The sequence below is a fragment of the Lineus longissimus genome, chromosome 2 (assembly GCF_910592395.1).
Source record: "Lineus longissimus chromosome 2, tnLinLong1.2, whole genome shotgun sequence".
Lineage (NCBI taxonomy): Eukaryota > Metazoa > Nemertea > Pilidiophora > Heteronemertea > Lineidae > Lineus > Lineus longissimus.
This window is the reverse complement of record NC_088309.1, coordinates 257989-273976: the sequence shown is the minus strand read 5'-3', so window position 1 is coordinate 273976 and position 15988 is coordinate 257989. Positions and strand designations below refer to the sequence as shown.

At 41.9% G+C, this 15988-nt stretch overlaps 2 protein-coding genes across 2 annotated transcripts; one reads left to right on the top strand and one right to left on the bottom strand.

Moving 5' to 3' along the window:
* Positions 1-829: 829 nt before the first annotated feature.
* Positions 830-3584, top strand: LOC135483450 (peroxisomal membrane protein 2-like). The gene is made up of 5 exons (XM_064764401.1): positions 830-1018; positions 1348-1455; positions 1634-1796; positions 2012-2131; positions 2339-3584. The coding sequence occupies exons 1-5, from the start codon at positions 915-917 to the stop codon at positions 2405-2407; spliced, it is 564 nt and encodes a 187-aa protein (XP_064620471.1). The 5' UTR covers positions 830-914; the 3' UTR covers positions 2408-3584.
* Positions 3585-4298: 714 nt separating this feature from the next.
* LOC135499914 (uncharacterized) lies at positions 4299-10929 on the bottom strand. The gene is made up of 3 exons (XM_064790963.1): positions 10883-10929; positions 9695-9886; positions 4299-9112 (listed from the first exon to the last, which is right to left on the bottom strand). The coding sequence occupies exons 2-3, from the start codon at positions 9866-9868 to the stop codon at positions 8924-8926; spliced, it is 363 nt and encodes a 120-aa protein (XP_064647033.1). The 5' UTR covers positions 9869-9886; positions 10883-10929; the 3' UTR covers positions 4299-8923.
* Between the last annotated feature and the right edge of the window lie 5059 nt (positions 10930-15988).

Below are 15988 nucleotides of genomic sequence, written 5' to 3'. Positions count from 1 at the left end.
TCGTATATCACTGGAAACGCCCGATTGGGCCGGACAATCACGAAAAACCCCAAATATTATACATTTCTTCCTGAATAATTCTTACAGTGACCATTCTCCCATGAAAGGCAGTTGGTTACGCGAAACAAAAATTTTAAAAAAACCAAGGGTCAACCATTGAACTTTTGAGATATGTTGAATTTTTCACAAATCAGCTAAAAACGTACCAGCTTGCACTGGACATGCTGGACGGCATTGCAACACGGGGCCGATGCACATCCCAAGTTCAGTGTACACATACGTCGGCAACAACAGCAAATGCGTAGTTTCTTGTTAGCCGCCTATTGAGTAGCATCCTGAGCTTCAGGTTTTTGATACTCCTACGGAGCTGGAGCATATGGAAAACCACTGGGTGCCGAGGATGATTGAGTAGCGCTCTAGGTTACAGAAACTCAAAAAAAAACATGTCTTTGCCAAAACAACAAAGAAGGAATCGTTTGGTCATGTCTTTCTTTATCACTCGTCGGTCATCAAGTCATTCAAGAGTGTGCTCTTTTTTGTGCAAGTCTTTTCATCTGATGACGGTAATAGGACATACGTATATATTTTAGTTTTATACTATGTAATATGTAAAGTGCAAGCTCTAATGAACTCACACAGCTGTTTGACATGGGGAGCATCCCCCACCCCGTCAAAAATAATGATGATGATGATGATGATGATGATGATGATGATGATGATGATGATGATGATGATGATGATGATGATGATGATGATGATGATGATGATGATGAAACGATTGGGGGCGAAAAGGTCAGGGAGCGAAACAACCGCATTTCACGCGAGAGCATCAAAATTAAAGATGTCTGCGCCCTAGTAGAATTATTTGTGGCTTCCTTTCTGCATTTTAGCTGCTTTATCACCCATATTTAAACATGAGTTTTAGTAAAGAAAGACATGGAGGTGTTATCGACAGATACCTCACCTTATATGTGAAGTACCTTCGTGAAAAACCTGTTTTGACGAAGGCTATTTCAAGGTGAATATTCTGTACAATTCAATTGTATCTAAATGTACAGCTACTACTACAGGGTGTGTCAAAAAGGGGAATTGCAGGTTGTTTTGAGTCCAAATGTGTTGTGTAAAGTGCTTAAGCTTGAGGCATGTAGCATTGTTGTTTGAGGTTAGTGTGGGCCGGCTGGGATACTATTACTGTAGGTAATAGTGTAGGTTTACTTTTTATGGCAGTTCTTCCAGTGCCTGCCATGTGGCCTCAGCTGGCCATCCAGGTTTCGGCTGATGACAATGGCGGTGGTCTCAATGTTGGAGATTATGTGGCACAGTTTAAAACTTTTGTTTCTTTTGCAGTGGATTGATTGCTGGTTTAGGTGATCTCATTGCTCAAGTCATCAAATACAACCCTGGCAAAGGTCAGCACATTAGACTGAGGAGCACAGCAGCATTTGCGACATTTGGGTAGGTATCCTGGAAGGAGCCTTGGATTGGGAGATACAACTTGATCTTGGAGAAAGGTGGAATAGTTGAATGAGGCATGGGACATATTTCCATCTTTCAAGTTATTCTCCTATGGGCAATCTGTCTAACAACTCTTATGCCATAGAATCATTCCTGACCCAAATGATATGCTTTCCAGATTTGTGTTTGCTGGTCCACTGACACATCAGTTCTACATCTGGCTTGACCAATGGGTACCAAAGACAGCATCCTATTGTGCCTTGAAGAGGATCATGATAGACAGGCTCATATTGACCCCACCTTATATGCTCCTATTCTTCTATGTGGTGACCGTGATTGAGGTGAGAAATCGTATTTCAATATGTAAGAAATTGGAAGTAATGCAGTTGTTATTGTAGCATATATTACAAAAAAACATTGGTCATTTTGTTTACAGCAGTGCTATATGATTTCAGTTCTTTAAATATTATTATTGTCATGTTTACTGATTGAGGAATTTCATTGTACAAGTACTTAGTGTTTTGACTGACAAAAAAACCTGTCTCTTTTTCTCCAGGGTCATGGCTTCAAAATGGCAACACAGAAAATCCGTGAAACGTTCTGGCCAGTTCTTCAGATGAATTGGAAGATATGGACTCTCTTCCAATACGTTAATGTTAACTACATTCCTTCTGAGGTAAGAGATGTTGATGATATAGGGACTAATTGACTCTAATGAATGACCTTCTTGCCTCGTGAACGAACCAGAGAAGGTAGCATACCAAAGCCTAAGCTTGAGCAAGATTGTGTTGTGACTTCATGAACTTGTCATCCGGTTTTGAAGTTGTTATCATGAAATGTCAGAGTATTTCTTCCCAAGCTGATTGTTTGTTTCTCTTTCCAGTATCGTGTGTTATTTGCCAGCTGTATCTCCCTTGTGTGGAATATCTACTTAGCCAGCACTCGCAGGTGAGCAGGAGGGAAGAACAAGCGTCTCCAATCTGACTTTATGATTAAGTACTGATTTACCTGATAGATGGCACTACTTGGTTGATACCGGTATTGGAGTGCGAAGATGAGAATCAATCTGTCGCGGATTGATTTTACTGCTTGATTTTTAAGTACTGATTGATCAACTGGATGGCGCCACAACTCTGCGAGAACTGCACCACGACTCGGCGAGAACTGCACCACAAAGTGGAGGACTGTTATACAATGTAGCCTGTATTGATTTGACTCTGTCACAGGTTCAGTTGGTAGGTGGCAGCACCTTAACAGTGTCAAAGTGGACTTTTGTATCTTGTTGGACTGTTGTGTGATTTGAGAGCTTGCTATGACCTTGTCTTGTTATTGTACTTGCCTGTACATTCATGTTACAAACGAATCACAAGTCTCAGCGCGGAGGAGGACCAAAGTGCAAACCTAGTTTTCTTGATATGTATTTCGGAGCAATAACTCACAGTTAAAAATCAGGCCATATTTTTGGGGGATAGCCTTAAAAAAATCACTGCTGCATTTAATTTTAACCCGGTATCTTTCAATAATTAACTAACTGTGAAGCATATACATGTTCAATGTACATGTATACGGAAGACAAACTCCAAGATGGTGCTGGTAGACAGGTGGATCTTTATCTGTGCTTTTTTGCATGTGTTCCTCAAGTTCCTGGTCACGATTGTGTAAGGAAGGTCTGTCTTCATCCATTGCATTAAAGCCTCAAGTGTTCGTCCACCAGTTCATAGCATGAATTTGTCTCATAGATAAATCATATTTAGTCAAATGATTTTAAATATTCCTATTTTTCCACGACACAATGAGAAAAATAGTTGCTTATATTTGAGAAATGAACAAAACAGTGGTGATGGTGAAAATCTGTCTAGTCTGTGTAAATTTAGTCTCAGCAGATATCCTGCTTTTGGAGTTGAGTCGTCTGATGAACATTGCTGGACCATCGTTTAATTGCGAGGAAAGTCTTAAATGTCGGTCTTGCACTAGTGTTTCGGTGGTCTGGTTCATTGTGTTGTCCAAGTTGTAGGTTTTTTAGCAGGAGATGGGCTTTGTCTTAATATTTATTATTTATTAAATCATGTTATCAATCTAAAGAATAAGAAACGAACCATGTTCTACAATAAATGAATAAAGTATTTTTGGACAAACATGTACATGCTTTGTTATTCTTTAGTGATAGTAGGTCAGTTGGGTTGATCATTGATCATCCTTCTGTGTTATCAATAATTAGGCTGCAGGTAGCTCATGTCATGACTACAGACCATGGCTGCTCCACGGCCGAGTAGATGGCTTGAGGCTGAGTTGTCAGGCAGGCAACCTGCCTTAGTCAAGCTGGTCATCCTTCTTCCCAAACCAGTCATCCTCCAATGGCTTTTAGGGGAAAAACGTGAAATCTCTGGTTGCCAGTTGGGCTACCTCACTACTCGGAGAAGTAGCCTGCCTTTAAATTAGGTAGCCTAGGGCGATGACGACCTCTGCTCAAATCCACAAGTTCCATGCATGCATTTACTGCAAAGTGTAATCGCTGGACATGTCAGACTCCCAAGACCCAGCAGACAATCCTTGATGTGGGGTGGGAATCATAAGCACCACATTCATACTCGTAGTTACTTAGTGATTGTGAACAGATGTCAAAGCCAGCTTAGATGACTTCCAGCACCAATTGATAAGCCAGGGGCGAGAGATTCCATTGACTGGAGGAGGATTCTGGTTCCACTAGCTCGTGAACATTGTTAGGGCAGGGGTGTTTGAGTCCATTCCTTCGGCTGTGTGTGGCTCCAGTTAGACGGCTTTCCAGAGAAGCCCTACCATGACAAACTTGGACAAAACAACACCAACTCATACATTTGAGGCGAAATATTTTAATTCGTTGCAACACAAGTGATCACATTGACACACCATCTCTTCCTCAGCAGCATTTAGCCTTAAACAATCCTAACAAAATAAACCAAAGTGTAAAAGCAGTGGAATACCAGTGTAACAAAAGTAAAAACATTGGTGTGTAAAATATACCAGTAGTACAACATCTAGCAGAGATTACATGTTCAGTTATACAGAGTGATAGAAAACCTGCAAAATGGCAGTCTGGTTATGGAATAAAGCCACTGGAGGGCAGAATAATGCTCCAATTAGGCACGGATGACTCGATTTACACTGGGGTCAAAGCGATAGGAAGAAGATTAAAGAAAGTTGTTTGGGACTTTTGCCAATACACCCAGGTGCTGTCTATTCTTCATTTCTGGTTTAAGATTGTACCCTGCGAAATACAGCCAAATAACACAACTGCTACTTAGATATGAAGAGGATCTGAAAACTGGTATTACAGAGGCAATCATTTTCCATATTTATAATTCCTTTTAACCTCTTCAATGAGCATATGAACACAATGAGGTATACGATAAGTGGTTAAAGAGGGTGATTTCATGTTGATCTTGTGATGAAATCAACCTTTTTGGACAGGATGTGTGCAAAACTCTGCCACCAAGATCATATGAGAAACAGAGAAACAACACAGCTGGAAGTGTGACTCCCACATACAAACCACCTGGGGAGGCCCCGGGCCACCTGGGGAGGCCCCGGGCCACCTGGGGAGACCCCGGGCCACCTGGGGAGGCCCCGGGCCACCTGGGGAGGCCCCGGACCACCTGGGGAGACCCCGGGCCACCTGGAGAGGCCCCGGGCCACCTGGAGAGACCTCACTCTCACTAGCTAGCTCATTACCCAGGTATTATAGTTATTTCATTGTCGATAACACTGCCACAAAAGCAGTTATTGCCATCAACATGGTACAGTGTTTGATACACATTGTGTAGCTTGTCTCGGTTACAAACTGTACCGGGATCAATACAGGACTGTAATACTTAATGACATGCATTCCATGGATAGTCAATACTTATTGCATGGTAATTAACTCCTGCAACATGGTCATCACTAATTAACCTGACAGACAACACTTTTTATATTGGTATGATGTAATGGAGCGAGGGCCCACACTGTATATATAAACAGACAGTTGACCAACTATTGAATAAGACTCAATAAGAGTTTAAGTAAAGGTCTTCAGGGTGCAGCAGGAATCTTAGCCAGAACCTCAGCAACACAACTGGAAGGAACATAACACCATAGATAGGTAAAATCATCACTAAGTCATTGTAAGTTGACTGGAATGGAAACGTGATGGAATGACTAAATCCCTTATAATGTGTCCCTATAAAACAATGGAAAACCCTTTTTCACAAATAAACATGCCTGTCGATATGTTGTGATTACTTGTGCAATGTTTGACTTAAGCTAGAATTCAACATCGTGTCACTCTGCACGAGAAAACAGCTACGGACAGAAAGTAAACCCACGAATATGACTGCCCATATTTGCCTTGCACAAGAAGGTGGTTGGTTCTATAACAGTGAACACCAGTATATCACACCCTAATTGTTCCCTTTCAGAGGTGCAGGCACGTGGCAGAGCCTTGGTTAACGTGCTGTAAACCTCAACATCTGTTGTTACACTCACAGCATTCTAGGACTGAGTGCTTCTTGTTGAGCGCGACACTTTGCCCAATCAAGACATAGTCAACGAAGTTGAGCTAAAAGCTGGAGCATGCTGGTGACACAACCTGCTTTCTCTGCAGAAGTTACAATGTTTATAAAGCAAATTTGTCGTCTTCACAAGGGAAGCATTAGTTTACAAATTACATAGCTGTGAAGTGTCACACTTATGATCATGTGTATTCTCACACAATGAAGACTGTCACACACAATATGTCACACAAAATCACATAATATTATTTTAGAACAAGCCAGGAACTAATGTAAATGTCCAAAAAAGTGTCAAAACACAGTGGAAAATGGCAAAGTGTACATGTAGTCAGTAGAATAACTTCTGTTACATTTCACCACACAATACAAGTACTTATCCCACAACTGCTATTCAATGCAAGCATTCATAACCTGGCAAGGAATGGCAGCCTCCTGGGAGTCGTACTGGCTGGTGATTTGTCCCTGTTTAAAACTCGGAGGGCAACCTTGAGGCATTTCTCTTGAGGCATTTCTGAACAAGATCATCTATTTGAATGAGTCCGAGCTGTTGAAATCAAGTATGAGACATGTAGGCCTACAGACCAGTACCCTCAACCACTAGCAGTAGCAGGCTGCAAAATAGGCTACATAGCATAGAAGTGACGACTTCATGTTGAGCTATGACAAAACTGACAATGTAGTTTACTATTGAACCCTGTTTAGGCTGACAGAAGGCTTAGAAGACTAATAAATCTATTACAAACATATCTAAAAGTTTATGGCAAGACAAAACTTTTGGAAGCCTCATTCGTAATAAGTACATGTATGGAACAATAGATTCTCTGACAAAATCTGAATGATGACGTCAGTAACATTGACAATCAACACTGATCAAGTCATTTCCTCATCATGTCTTTTACATTGTGTAAAAGCCAAAATTTGAAGAACTCTAACTTTAAAACTTTGCATGTGAAAACAGAACCCTAGGACCTCATGGATCATTCAAAGCATAAGAATAATCAGTGTTTTTCACATACTTGGAATGTTGGGCTGGTGATAGCTTTCATGGTCTGTTTTCAGTATCACATTTGAATCATCTCCTATCTGATATCATCACGCCAGATGGTCACAATGAGTCATAATTAGGTCCAGTGCACTAAACCAGCCACACAATACCTAAAAACAGCATGACACTATATTTTGAGAATAGCACAACTGTCAACAGGCATTTCAAGCTTCACTCACTTTTTTCAACTCCTTTGAGTCCACTTTATGATTGATTTGGCACAGCAGAAAACACCCCTGGCACTTGGCAAAGAATAATCAATAATTGCCAACGAAATATTGAATAACCAACTGTAACTGCATCTCTGTGAACTTAGTAGATTGTACATGTATACTGCTCCATATGTCAGCCAAAGTGGCTGGCCAGAGTAAGGTTTGGGAGGATAACTGGTCCAGATTAGAAGCTCTGCTTGTTACTTTGTGAAAGTATCTCAGGTTAAATCTACATCCACAGTGTACAAATACAATACAAAATCTCATGTGAGAAAAGTAGCAAAACAAAAATACCACTTATCTGTATCACAGATACAAAAATATCATCATGCACACAAACATCCACATATAATCATGTTACAATCCTAACAAAAATGTGCAAACACCATTTTCATCATAAACAATAAATGCATTATGTTTTCTGAGTGAGTCATTTGGAGGCAATGTGTCAACGGATGATTGACAAGCAGCACAGACAGCTGAGGGTCAACTCAGTGCACTTGTAGAGGGTCAACTCAGTGCACTAGTAGAGGGTCAACTCAGTGCACTTGTAGAGGGTCAACTCAGTGCACTTGTAGAGGGTCAACTCAGTGCACTTGTAGAGGGTCAACTCAGTGCACTTGTAGAGGGTGGCCCGAAAGATAAGTAGCTAGATTGTATTCAAATTAACCACAAAGACACAACCACTGAGGGCATTATTACAACACACTCTATTGGTTCTCCCAAAAAGGATGCTACGTCCAATTCACAAATCTTGGATTGTCCACATAACAAAAGAACTGGCAGTTGTTTGAATTTGTTTTGTTTTTGATATCTTTCTGCCTTCAGTGGACAATGACCAGTTGAACACAAATGAAGTTACTTCTTGTCCACACATGTAATCAATGAGTGAACAGGTATATGTATTAGAGATCATTAGAAACTTTAGGGCTTGCCTGCCTGGAATACATACAGAACATATAATCAATAGAAATGGCATGTTATCATATACCTGCCCTGTTGAACAAACGTGGACAATAAAAGATTAACATGGAATCCAATCAACCATATATAACTGCATGACAGGATCCACAATGATAATTAGTTCATATCTGACTTAAGAATGAAGATCTCTCAATTAACATGGACGATATGATGGCCTCGGAAATCAGGTGACCAGAGATTGGAAACAAATACCTAAACATGGCCAGGTATCCTCCGATTCTGAAAATGCTAAGTCATTCTCTTGGAAACATTAATGAGCTTTCTAATAAACCAATCAAGGAACTAATGGTCTGCTCATCAACTTATAGAATCTCAATAAACCCCCAAAAGGACTTTAGGGTCAACAGTCTTAGTATTGAACAATGACTAAATCAACAAAACCCATGCAAATGTCCTTCTTAAATTGACATCAGAGAACACTTATTATATGATGCACCAGTTTTTAAACCCTGATATTTACCCTGTCTATGTGACCACCGCTAGTAAGCCAACACTGCAACAACAGAGACAAAACACCCAAAGTTTCAAAAGTCTCCACATTATTTCAGCTGACTTGTATCCCTTGACAACACTGCCTAACAAAATGACCTTGAACCCCAAGACCGTCCCTGACTTTGACCTTGAATCCAATATGAAGCAGCAAAAGCTAGCTGGCTTAGCAATGTTCATTCCATTAAATGATACTGGGCAGACATATCGCACTACTTCTTAGCAGATGGCGCTATTGACATTTTCTGCAGATCTTTTTGGATATCTTTAATCACTTTCTCGGCCTCGGCTTTGGATTTCGGTTTAGTCTCATCAATCAAGATAGGATCGACTTTACTAGTCAAGCTTTTGCACTCTTTATCGGCCTGTTGGATTCTCTCAATTCGAGCTTGGTTGTATTCCTGAAAGTCACAAATGGTAGATTAAAACAACTCACAATCAATGTTTGAAAACAATACAACACAACAGGAACAGGAAGAGGGAAAACAGTGTTGTCACTCGATGACTCATCGACTGCTTCAGACCACTGTCAGTACATTCATGGTTGGTATCAGGTTACAGACAGAGAGAGAGTAATAAACTGGGCACATAGCCAGAAATGGGTTTAGTTCAGGGAGAATCACGCTGTCACTTATCATAGCAGAGTAACTCAGTGAAAGGAGCACAATCCTAAACCAGGTCCTAAAAGCACCATCTCTAAAAGATATCTGCAACGGCATTGAACAGTTATACAATCATAGTCAAATGTTAGGATGCCAAATATTCAGCCATACATAAGCTTTGTCAGTGTTTCACACCGATCGTGTTCCCAGTTCAGGTTGGAATGGTCTTATATGTATGTCCTCCTGAAATTCAGGAACCAGACATCCTCTAACAGCAGGCTCTTGGATTGCTCCACTAAACTACACTGTCTGAATGTATAGGTGTCATCCAAAGGCCTGTCACTATATTGCCCAACAAGTCAGACGGTGAATGTTACTCACCCTCCGCAGTCGATCAGCCTTCGCCTGCTTCTCTTCCAGAACATCAGGAGTCGTTGGGCGACCGCCGCAATCACTCAGACGCTTGCGAAGTTTTTCAGGCAGATCAGCTTTGTTGTTTACATTGCTGTCATCAAGAGTGATTTCAAAGGCAACTGGTTTGTCTGAGGAGGCCATTTTCAACAATATGGACAGCTGAAATCAGACAATGGGCAATACAGTGCACACTTGGTCCTGGACTAAAGAGAAAATGTCGATGCTGTCTGGTTAAATACTACCTATTCAATCTGCTTTATATCACAGCTCACTCACGGTGGGCCGACTGATACCAATTCAGTGTTGAGAACCAAGCCTATGGCTCAAGTCAACTTCCTCAAGTTATTAATTTTATGAATCGCGCCCCCAGCAAGACTTGGAAAAAAGTTATGTTGATAAATATGATTCAGTCACGGACTCAGTCATCGATCCTGGTAGTCATCATCCTGAGATCAGGTTTTTGATACTCTAGTAGGCCTAGTATTTGAAATATCGATGGAGTATTTTGAAAATCACTGCCTGGTTATGTCAGGATGGGTAGTCGTACAACTCCCTGATCCATCAACAGTCAATCATCAAGTATACTGAGTATAGCAAACAACATATATACTCTACAAAGCGACACAAACACCTTCACAGTATTTATAGGCCTACAAACTAAAGTAGACGCATTCTGATGTTGAGTCATACAACATCACATCGATTTTTTCCCCAAAACAAAGTGGCTATTCTTACGGTACCGTAACCATTAAAAATTTCAGCGATTTTAATTAAGGGATTAAACTGAGGATTAGGGGACAAGGATTAGTGTACTGTTAGGGAAGGGTTAAGAAGGGGATAGTCAGTGTTAGGAGTAAGGGACAGGGTCTGGGTTAGGTTTAGGGAAGGATTAAGGCTCAAAAATGAAAATGACCGCCGTAAGAATAGCAAGATGTTCGCATGTAAAATGCATTAGAGACTGTTGTATAATAGCCAATCTTTCCCAGCAAAATTAAAAGGGAGTTGACAGCTCCTTTTATAGCATGAGCAGGCTTTATCTTGAACGCTGCGAGGAAAAATCGCTCAAATTTTCGCCATCAAAGTGACCATATATGTATATACTATAGGTATTTCCAAAGTTTTTGAATGCGAAATGTACTTTAAAGTGACACTCACCAAAAGAAATCGAGAGAAAAATTCGATGACTTTTCGCAGAAACCGGAAGTAGTCGTCTAATATGTTAAATACTTGCGGTCGTTTCGCTTCATTGGCCTTTTCGACCCCAGTCATTTCGCTCCAAATCGTTGTCGTTTCGCTCCTTGGAACTTTAGGACAGGTGGCGCCTGCGTACGGACGAGGGACCATCTCCAATGTTTACCGCGATGACTGATGTAAACAAACGCTCATCACCTTACGCAGAGGTACAGGGACAGGCCTAAGTCCAACGGACGTTAAAATCATCCGTTGGCTTCGAAAGCCTCCAATGAATGCTAAATCTTCAGTGAAGACCTTAAACTGTTAGTATCAGTTTCCCCGTTGCCGTCCGTTGCGGACACTGTAGGATCTGGTGCCAAAAAAGTAAATGGCTATCTGAAGGTGATAATGGCACCTCAGTGCAACCTCAATGTACCCATGACGTGACGAGAGCAAATCTCACGGGTGGGGTGGAAATCCACCATATTGCTGACATCATCGGCGCCAACAACTATTTCTTTTGACCCTGTCGGAGTCTTCCAAAACAATTGATTGATTGACTGACTCTGACCCTATTGACTTCGATTTTTAAATGCTTTAAAAAAAAGGCCATTCAAAGGTTGAAGCAACTGCAAAGATAATCTTTTATATCACTGAGGTTTATAAATACGATATATTGAGAAAAATATGTGCAACTATCGAAATATACGATTACTTGGAACTATTTCGGCAAATCACTTTGCTACCTGCGCGACCTTGTCACAATTGCGGCGCGCTCGTTTGCATACCGCATATAAAATGCGAATAAAATCGTCATTCAGCATGAAAGCCTTGACGGTACAGCGCTTGGAGTGTTTGACTGTGAATCGGTAGGTCACGGGTTCGATTCCCAGTGAATCTGCCACATTTTTCTCTTTTTTTCTTCTTCCTTTTCTTGTTGTCTAATCATCCATGTCCAGATGTCGAAATTTTTGTTATTATCTGATAATAATAAAAATTAAAAGGTGCCTTCCTTTTTTTCCAGTGCCTTTTTTACCTAGTGCCTTTTTACCTAGTGCCTTTTTTCCTAGTGCCTTTTTTACCTAGTGCCTTTTTTTCCTAGTGCCTTTTTTACCTAGTGCCTTTTTTCCAGTGCTTTTTTTACCTAGTGCCTTTTTTCCGTTCCTTTTTTTCCAGTGCCTTTATTACCTACATTCGCATCATCCTTATGGTGAGGTAATGGGCTGGGGGGGGGGGGCATCCTTGTACTTTTCAAATTCAAAATCTGTGATAAGGAAGACGAAAAAAAGAGAAAACTGCGGCAGATTCACCGGGAGTCGAACCCGTGACCAGCCGATCCACAGTCAGACACTCTAAGCGCTGAACCATCAAGGCTTCGCTTCCATGCTGTAAATGGAGATTTTATTCGCGTCTTAACATGCGGTATGCAAACGAGCGCGCCGCAATTGTGATAAGGTCGCGCAGGTGGCGAAGTGATTGGCCGAAATAGTTCCAAGTAATCGTATATTTCGATAGTTGAACAGATCTTTCTCAACATATCGTATTTGTATACCTCAGTGATATAAAATATTATTTTTGCCGTTGATTTAACGTTTGAATGGCTTTTTTTGGAAGTTTTTCAAAAATCGAGGTCAGCAGGGTCAGAGTCAATCAATCATTTATTGTTTTGAAAGACTGTGGCAGGGTCAAAAGAAATAGTTGTTGGCGCCGATGATGTCAACATATGTTGGGGATTTCCGCCCAACCCGTGAGATTTGCTATCGTCACGTCATGAGCACATAGAACTGCTAGTGCTCAATATGTACCGGCTACCGCTCTCTCGGGCCATCATCGCCGCTCATCATCGCTCAGCGATCGGGAAAACTTATACACGTACCAATTGTATACAGATAGCGCTCGAGCGTGTGACTACTGACTATTGGAGTTGATTGGCGTTAGAAGTAGGAACTAGATATAATTGGACCAACAGTATACAATAATAACAACAATATACGTCAAAGACCGGCGTACCCCTTTAACCATCTAGGCACCAGTGGTTTACAATATCCTCCGCCTCTGCTAAGACTGATGATGCTTGTGAGAAGACGATATTATTCGTTGAACGTCCAATTAAAAAGCTGGACATTTATTTGAGAACGCACGGTATATTGTCATTACATGCATGGTACTTGCATGGTTTTTTTTAAAATGCTTAGATCTATAGTTCCAGTTGGAGTGTGCCAATTAGGCATAATGACCCCAAAATTGTCCTCTCACTCAGGCCCATCCGCGACAGTCGTCCTACAAACAGTGATGAACGAAACTAATTGTCAGAATAAAGACACCATTTAGTTCGAGTTGCGTCTGTAACTATAGCAAGACAATATACCGCTCCAATGATTCAATTGATACCCCTTCATTCGAGCCGAACCTATGCCAACGTTTTGTCCCTTATATATTCTCGTGTCGTCCAAACCACACGCCCGATTGCATTTCTATATTAGCCTACTCTGGCTTGGTCTCCTTGCATGGCATCCGAATCTGCCAGCCAGCCAAAAACTGAGGTAAGTCCATCGTCTTATCACTTTGCCTATGAGGTGGCGTTAGCCTGAAGGTCATGAGACAGATTTCAGTTTACGGATTCACAACAAGACTGAAGTGGAACACGATTGCATTTTGATGGTGTCTGGCATCTGACCCTACCGCTGAATGCGGACTCGGCATGTTGCACCCCGCCTATGGTGTCTTCAGCATACCAGGAAAGTATGTTGTAAACTCGGCCAGGAGCAGTTGGGACAGTCTCCTACCAAACTCAATTAGACTGAGATTGATAACATATGTTACATTCACTTGCTTTACAAAGCAATTTGCAGCCAGTCACAACAGGTATAGACACCTGTCGGATAAGTATACGACGTGTACGACGTTGAATCAAATACCACAACTAAGCCATGGCTAAAAGTGTGGGGTTTTTTTATTTTAGGAGAAGAAGCGGAGAGGAGTCCCGACAGCACAACGAGGACCAACGACGTGACAGCCAAATATGAAGTTTCGTTAAAGAACAGGGAAAGGGCACTAGAAGGAAAAAAGCGAATTCGTGCTGACAGGTCTTGTTACCCACTTTATATTTTGATTTCGCCAGGGATCACAGTCTGTTTCGACTTCAGGTTATTCAAAAGAATGTGACGTCTCGAATGAAAGCGGATGCGGAGTCTAATACAATGTCTAATACGATAAAAGTCAAGATTGTGTATGTATATTACGTGGGCCTGTTGTGGTCGGCTGTGATGGGATACATCATGTGGTACCACATGGTTTACGATTTCCCAGCGCAGAAATCATTTGAGCAAGTAGAGCAGTTGGAAACAATGTCGTTTAAACGACTGAGAAGTTACTTGATGGAGGAGAAAAAGGCTGCAGCGAGGTTGAACAAACAAGAAGGATCCCCAGAGGCAAAGTGGCTGATCAAGCAGTGGGAATCTTCCAAGAGGAATGAGGCAGAGGAGATAAAGAAGAAGTTTGATTTTGATGGCCTGATGGCCAACATGCTCGCCAAGGATACCACAAGTAATGAATTCAATGCGGACGAACACAACCGGATCGTAGAAGAGGGAACTCCTCTTCCAGGACCGAAACGTCTGCAGGATTCGGCAGACGACCAGCCTTCTTTCTATGATCATAACGCGTTGGATATACCACTCCCAGATGTGGACTATTCGTACGATTCAGAAGCCGTTAGAAACAAGTTTGAAAGATACGAGTACATGTACTATCTTGACAGTGAAGGTGATAATAAAAACATGGCTGGTTATTCCGCTGAGCAAGGCACGGGCGGTGAAGAGGTGAACGACGTCGCCGAAGAACAAATTGACAAACCTGAAGACAAGATTTTTGAAGCGGAACTTGAAACTGTCATGGAAGAGTTGAAAGACGAAGCTTCTGACAAGGGACTCGAAACGAAAAGGGCGCATTGGACAAACGGAAAAGACCAAATTCATGGGAGTCTGGAAAATAAGTCCCGAGATCAAACGAATGAGAGGCTCGTTACGGAGGAATCCAAGCAGGATGGAAAGGCGTGGTATGCCTCTCTTGGAGAGTTCAAAGAAACATATCTAAAACTTGAAGCACGAGTTAAGGCTCTAAAGGAAAAGTTCGGAAACCGAGACCAGTTGGTTGTACAGCCGGTCACTTACAGCGTTAAGGACCTAGTAGTGAATGATCATAAGAGTGATGCCGCCAATGCCATTCATGACGACAACCAGGTTGGTGTGATGTCCCAGAACATGGCCGCGCCCAAGGGTGGCCCGAGTGCAAGTAATAAGTCACCCTCTGTCGATAAGGATGTGCCTCTTGTGTCCGTCAATGAGATAAACGCAATGAACAAAGCTAGAGATACTGGCTCTCTTTTACATAGAATCAGAAGTGCGATTCACAAAGTGCAGAGGGACGCACAGCCAGCAGTTGTCAGTAACATCAAGTCACAACCTGGGGCCAATCTATTCGGAGGTCATGGCAATGTCGCTGCTGATGTACAGCCGTTGGTTGTAAACAAACACGAAACACAACAAGAGCCGGATACATCGGGGAATTTACTGAGGAATGTAGATCCAGTTGATGACAACAGGCTCGAGTCCAAAAAGGCAGCTGATTTAAATGAGGTTGGCGATGGCGCTGGAGACGAGACTAATAGGCAAGAGAATGCACAACCAGTGGTCGTCGGTAAACTCGAATTACACCCAAACGCTGTTATGAATGGCGAGGAAGGCGAACAAGCAATGGTTATGAGCAACCTGAAGTCACAATCATATACTGGTTTCAATCCCATGAAAGGTGTTGATGATGTCGTTAAGAAGGAGAATGGGTTCATCAAGGCACAACCAGAGGTGGAGAGCAAACGCTCGAGTCGATCACAAACCAAAAGCTGATCTCGATGCAGGCGTTAGAGCCAATGTAAACGAGCCTGTACATGAGCAAAGTGTTAGCCTAATCGAAGGACAACCGGCAGGGGAACAGGCAGAAACGCATCCTGTGCCGAATGCCTCGAGCCAAGTCTCCTCCCAAGAGGCCCTCAAGAGAAAGGTCCTGCGTGGCGACAAGGAGACATTTGAT